Consider the following 6,872-nt stretch of genomic DNA (forward strand, 5'->3'; position numbering starts at 1 on the left):
TTTTTATACATCTCATCTACTTTCAAACGTTCAAGGAGTTTGTTTATTTCGAGAGCTTCTCAAGATTCATCAACGAAGTTGAAAATTTGCAGATTCTAGTGAGGTTTTCACCTTACTTATATAGTTGTGGATATCAATGAGAAGTTTATAAATTAATATTAGTTTTAGTAATTAATTCGATGTTGAATATGACCTATTCTTTATCCCGACTTTAGAAATCCTTCAAGATAAAAATGTGTGTCACGATAATCCTTATCTTTCTAGACTTATTATTCGATATTAATTTATTACCCAAGAGTTCTATGATAGAGAATAAGCCTAGTTTAAGATTACAATAAGCTTGGTCACAACTCATCCTACTAATAAAACCGCGAGACACGTGCGAGCCAGCTCCAAGTAAAGATTATAATGATAATGTTCTAACAAGAATTCATAATAGAGTTGAGCTTGGAAGCAAAGATTTTAATGATAATTTTCTAACAAGAATTCATAAGATTAATCGGCCTTTTTTTGGGGGGGACTATCTTTGCCTTCTTTTCTTTGGGATAAAAGTATAAAAACCTTCATTAATCCTATAGTATAAAGATATATTTTAGTGCCAAAGAAGATTGCAGGAGATTAGAGGAGGCCCTTTCAATAGCAATGCATGAATCAGAGACAGTCCTTATCCTTTATATCTCTCATGCATGTTATCTTTTTATTCTTTATTATCCATCATACGTTATGAAATCCACCGCCATCATGACCAATTCAATTATATTTATAAAAATATATGGAAACTACTTTAATATTCTAGTGTAATTTATAATGTTAATCATACGGATAGTATAGTCAATTTCTGAGTCTTTTTTTTATATATATTCGGTACCCTTCTAATTATAGATTTAAGGACTAGAAAGTCATTGAGAAGTAGTTTTATCTTCGTTGATCTCGTTTTTAATATTTTAATATCTGGGTCCTCATCAGATAGAGATACTTGCGGGGACACCAACCTTAATGATTGAGTGGAATTTAATGAGTGGAAGTGGGTAGAATTAAGATTAAATATAGTAGACTTAGGACTAAACAACCAAAGTCTTCTACAAGCAAGCATTAAAAAATATAATCCCAGTCGCCAGTTGATCATTCTAATAAGCGTGGTACAATTAATGTAATCTTTCATAAGCATTTTTAATGCCAAAGAAGTGTCTATATAGAAATTAATATGCATGGATTCTTTTAATTCTGTTGGCCGCGTAGTCTTTGTTTTGGGCAGTTACTGATCATCTAATGTGTGATAACAAGAAGATAACATTATTCTGTCTACCTTTGAAAACGAAACAACGTTATTATACGACAAAGCTTGCAAAAGTTTTGTACATAATAGTCTAGTTTAAGATTCAATTAGCTTGCTCATAATTCATATAAGTAATAGAAGACATAGTAAGTCTGTCTAAATAATCGATCCAGCTCAATATACGCTAGAATAAGCTCGACTCGATTATAAGACAAGTTTGATTCACTCAAGCTAATGGAAGATTGAGTCAAGCTTAAACTTGTCTATTGTTTTTTTTTTTTTCCTTTCTAATGTTTTGGAGCTTGTCTATAGGTAAGCTTAAGCTTGACTCAATGTGTGCTTGCCTGTGCCCATCCCAAGAAATTAATTCTGGGACAGTCGCTAATCTGGATTTAAATCTGCCAGAAAATTTTTATGCTGGTGAATAAACAATCATCTACCGGAAATTTTTACCTTTCTACATATGGAGAAGGCACAGAAAGACAATTCTATGTAGAGCAAAAGCTTTGAAGGAAAGAAAACCTCATATTACTACTATAATTTATGCACAAATGAGTTTAATTTCTTATAGCTTATTATTACACCAGCATATTAATTAGTGAGAAGAAATTTAGGGAGAGAGGGGTCCATCTTATCGGATCCCCTTTTCTCTTATGAAAATAGTAAAAGGAGGGGAGGAAATACAAATATAAATCTAGTCTACAAAAGCATGTGAAAAAACTATAATACACCGATGATCATAGACTTTCTCTAGATTCATCTTAAGCAAGATAATATTATTATTAAACCCGGAGTATTAATAGAGTGAGCAAATTTTTAAGCTAAGACAATATTATCACTGATATGCCAAATGACAATAACGGTTGTCTACTTAGGTCTGAACAGAGAGGTCAAGATAGGTTTACTCCTATTAATAAGATTTTTAGCCATACTTCTATAATTAATATTACAGAGGAAAATATGTATATAGTCTACCACCATGGCAGGATTCTTCTACTTAATAATAAGTGTAACAAAAGTTTGTCTCCAAGTCCAAGCATGAGTAGCAATCCACTGGAAATCCAGTAAGGATCTTCACTTAATTATATCTGGACTAGGAGCTTTTCTGATCATGTTATCTTTCAAAAAGTTATCATCACATATGGACTTATAACAATTCAAAAATTTATACTCAATATCCTGTCTGCTACTGATCACATCTCCATTATGGTTAGAATCAGAGGTAATGTTATTTCTCTTTTCTGTGGATTTTGGTAGACAAATAGAAAAGGGCAAAGTTCTCATGCCAATCTTTAAGCAAAGTAATCTTCCACTTATTCTGCTACTTGATTAGATTAATCTGTCTGAATATGGCAACTTCAATAGGGCAGGAAATTTATTTATTTTCCCAAAGTGAGGGGAAAGAAAAGCTTTTTTCATCGTAAATTTAAAGATATTTATTAGAGAGAAAGTTACAAACTAATTAGATAAGTTTTTTAATACATCTAAAACTTTTATTGATAGAATTTCAGACGATAAAAAAATATTTTTTCAAATCTAATCAATTTTATTATATATGTATTGAAAAATTTATCCAACCATATAGAACTTTATATTTAGTGAATGAAATAATAATAATTTCAGTGTGAATAAAACTAAAAAAAAAGAGTAAAGTGATGCAAATAAAATTTTAGAGAGGTGAAATAAATTTAGATCTAACCACACGGAGGGTATAATGTAGCTTCTCATTTTTATTTTCAAAGACAAAACCACCCTGTGCAAGTGCAACCCATTATTAATAACAAAAGAAGTGAGAGACGATTCACCATATATAAGACAAGAATGCAGAGGCGAATAAGAGACCTTATCAAGACAAGTGATCTCTTATACATATTACATTCATACTGAACAAGTGTGACGAGCGAGGCCAAGAGGATATATATATATGCCTCATTAAGACACTTGCCGTACGTACCTATATGAGTGGGATGGATGATAAATCATTTGCAGTCTTTTTACAATCTAGAGGACGCCTAGCTTTATTCGTATAATTCACAACTAAGCATGATGTGGCTACATAATTAAGTATGGTGAGGCCAGGATGAAGTGAGATGAGAAAGTCAAGTGCAGAGGGAACTCTTCCCCGGCCCACCAAAGAAGAAGGAAACCCCCCATTCTGTGTCGTTGTAGCTTTTCACGTCATAGCAATTGGTGTATGTAGCACTGGTTGTGATGGACGCCGGTGGCGAAAGGTTGTTACTCGAGTCTACAATCATAATGTTTCGAATGTAGCTCGCCTTCTCGTATCCTTCCTCGGCAAAAAAACCGGAGCCCATGTCTGTGGAGGTGTGCTCACCGTTAGGACTCGTATTCACTATCTCTCCTCCCCATGCCAACGAGGTAGCAGAGTTAGAGAGGAGAGTGAAGATCTCAGATGGCCAGTAACCAACAAATATGTCCTCAAATGTCAACCACCAATTCCCACTGCTTGGATCCTGAAATTTACGTACTTTTTCACTGTTAGTTTACTAAAAACGCAATGTCCAGTGTGGAAGACTAGTATTATTAGTTCACGACTCAAATCTTCTGTTTTGAGAAATATACCTTCAAAACGCCAAGGGTCATTTCATATTGGCTGCCGCCATACGTCGATACAGGGGATAGAGCTCCTCCAATGGCTACGCTGTTGTCTGTCTGCACGAATCCCCGGCATTCAAGGTTGTAGCAACCTGTGCCATTATATGCATTTGTCTGTTACATTAGAACCATTGAGCTAATCAGAAAATTGTTGCAACCCAGGGGAAAATTAATGTTAGATGAAAAGTGCGAGATAATTAATGATGCCATTTAGTTAGAATTCGAAATTGTCGGTTAATTGCTACTCTGTATATCTCACTAGATTCTCTTTCATAATTAACAACTCTCTAAGATTTCTATTCCACAAGAGAATAAAACTTTAATTAGTTGAAGTTCTACTCAAATAAAATAGAAACAAAACTTACTCACCGTCCAATAAATGAACAACCTGGTGTTGCTATCTCCGTATATCAGAGGACAAACCTGGCCAGCAAGAAATAGAAAAGCTTTAGATCATCATCCAATTGCTTACTAGATGTTTGGTAGCATCATAATGCATGGGGTATTTGTGAGAAAAAGATCGTACTGGTTTAATACTAATTACTTCAAATGGGTCTGCGCCAGAAAGAAATTAAACTATATATATATAAAATCCAAAATAAGATAACTTATAAATCCTTAATCCTCATCTAAATATCAAGTTAGAAGGAGCTAGCTTGCACGATAGAAAGGTGTATCTCTATTGTATGTATGTACGTATGTAAGGTATAGAGTTAAAGATGCATTCAGAAATACCTGCCAACCAGCTTCAATGGTGTTAAGATCCGAGTTGTCGTATGATCCCGCGGAAACCCAAAGTTGGGAGAGGCTGAACTCCTCGTCGACATCAACGTATGGATTCCATACATTGAACGTAGCCATAGTCCCATAAATTGGATTTTGTGTGCTTCCTAAGTGAGCTGTTGCATACTTTTATGTACGCAATAAATAAACACAGAAAAGGAGCCAAAACTATCAGTCAACAAAACATGTTAGCAAAATCAAATGTTAAGTTATTCTTTTGCTAAAGTATATAATCTATTTAACAGTAGACAAAGTGATTGACAGAGAGATTGAAGGTATTAAAATCTCAAATTTATAATTTATTTATTCAATCGCATGGAACAAACCATGCACACTAAATAAACTTTTTAATTATTCACACTTTTGTCTTTTTTATCAACATTTTGTCTTCCTCTTTATTCTCTCCTTTTATCAACATTCTTCTTTGTCGCCCAAGACAAAGCCAACGACGAGAGTCTAAATAATAAGTTCCCTCTAGCTCTATGTTGTTTTACAGATAAATATTTTTCACAAAAGAGAATGTAAGAAAACATGAAGTAAGATAATATAAAATCATAGACAAGGATAATATCATTTACTTCTATAGCTATGTGACAATGTGAGAACACTTGATTACCTGCCAGAGTTTCATGTAAATAGCTACTATATCTCAAACGTTGGTTGAATATGTTAGACGTAGTCCAAACTTTGTGAGAGTGACTGCTGATCATGTGAATATTGGTTAGTTATGATGACCATATATATTAGTAGGAGTAAAAGTATTTGCCTACGTTACCTCTTCTTTTATTACCTGTCTAGCGATTAATGGACTTTAGCCATTTTACACTAAGTACATCCTAAACCAGATAGAGAGAGCAACTAAAGAATTATTGTTATTTTATGTGTTAGTTCTAATCCTAAGAGAGATGAACATATTTAAATTAAACTCTATTGATTTTGAATCAATATATTAGATTCAAATCCTCTATTTCAGATTGGAATTGGGTTATATCACGAGACAAAATAGATTTATTTTGATCAGAATGAGAGGTTTAAATTAGTCTCTTATAATTTTAATAGACTTCAATATAAATTGAACCCAATCTCATATTGAAAGGTTATCTTTTTATATTTAAACGGAGAAAATAGTTATATTCTGAAGAGAATAGAGGAACTACACGTACCTCATGGCCCTGGGGCGGACTTGCTAAAGTACTCGATCTATAGCTAAGCTTCTTTTTCCCAAATTGAGATAGAGATCCAGCCCGCAATACATCCTCGATTGTGGTTCTTCGTATTGCTATGGTTCCATTTGGACAACTACCGACATCATTCCATAATTGCCGAATGTTTTTAGTTGTGTAGTTTCCACCTCTATAAGTTGGTATTATAGATGGCATCATCTAATACATATCAAATATTTTTTAGTAATTAGCAAGAAACATCCATTAATTAAAAAATAATAATATGAGACTTGGAGGCACTTCAAGTTAATATGACATAATTAACTAGAGAGGGTGTGAACCTGGATAGTATGATTCATCAAAAGAGGATTATCAAGAGCTGGTTGCTTGTCGACAGGAACACAGTCAATGATATCTCCATCTGGGCTCTGTACAATCCAAAAAAAAAGGGAAAAAAAGTAACAGTTAACTAATTTAGTCAAATAATTAGCTAGCTATATACTCATATATTTACCTGAATAGAGTTTAATGCAGGTTTATTGATGTTTTCCAAGTATTGTTTAATTTCCTCCAATTCAAGGGCAGAGACTTGCCTACTGCCAGCATCACTCGAAGCGGAGACATTTATAATTCCGTAGCTGATTGCTAACAGTAGTTGAATAACCAAAAGAGAATGAAGAGAATTGAGGAAAAGAGACATAGAGCAAACCGAAGAACAACGTCTAGCTATCTTTTAAGACAAAGTATATTTTGTATTGCCAAAGGAGAACGCGGGAGGCCCTTTAAATAACCAACACATGAATAAGAAATATCCTTCTAATTTAGCGTACACCTAGAAACATTCATACTTTGTGCCTCTCATTGCCTGTTTCATTTTTTCTATCAGAATGTATGGATCAACGATCATTATTGCCAACTCATTCAACCTCCCAAATATATATATATGAGGTCGAAGTCTTTTGATTTCTCGTTTGGCAGCTAGGACATCAACTTCACAAAATTCTACTGCTATTATTTATCATGGAACAAATTGC

The 6,872-nt window shown here is 33.7% G+C and overlaps 1 protein-coding gene across 1 annotated transcript; it reads right to left on the reverse strand.

Moving 5' to 3' along the window:
* Window positions 1-3,375: 3,375 nt before the first annotated feature.
* LOC140770626 (protein neprosin-like) lies at window positions 3,376-6,561 on the reverse strand. Its single transcript, XM_073111880.1, has 7 exons — window positions 6,353-6,561; window positions 6,180-6,266; window positions 5,839-6,057; window positions 4,628-4,801; window positions 4,262-4,315; window positions 3,860-4,006; window positions 3,376-3,750 (listed from the first exon to the last, which is right to left on the reverse strand). The coding sequence occupies exons 1-7, from the start codon at window positions 6,536-6,538 to the stop codon at window positions 3,376-3,378; spliced, it is 1,242 nt and encodes a 413-aa protein (XP_072967981.1). The 5' UTR covers window positions 6,539-6,561.
* Window positions 6,562-6,872: the final 311 nt, after the last annotated feature.

This window comes from Typha angustifolia, chromosome 11 (genome assembly GCF_048772165.1).
Source record: "Typha angustifolia cultivar Huaian chromosome 11, ASM4877216v1, whole genome shotgun sequence".
NCBI lineage: Eukaryota > Viridiplantae > Streptophyta > Magnoliopsida > Poales > Typhaceae > Typha > Typha angustifolia.

What these genes read in the sequence shown, in the direction of transcription:
- LOC140770626 (XM_073111880.1), bottom strand. Translation starts at nt 6,538, where the DNA reads ATGTCTCTTTTCCTCAATTCTCTTCATTCTCTTTTGGTTATTCAACTA. An exon ending in TGATGAATCATACTATCCAG is followed by an intron (nt 6,058 to 6,179) that starts GTTCACACCCTC and finishes GATATGTATTAG; the next exon opens with ATGATGCCATCTATAATACC. An exon ending in GTCCGCCCCAGGGCCATGAG is followed by an intron (nt 4,802 to 5,838) that starts GTACGTGTAGTT and finishes CGTACATAAAAG; the next exon opens with TATGCAACAGCTCACTTAGG.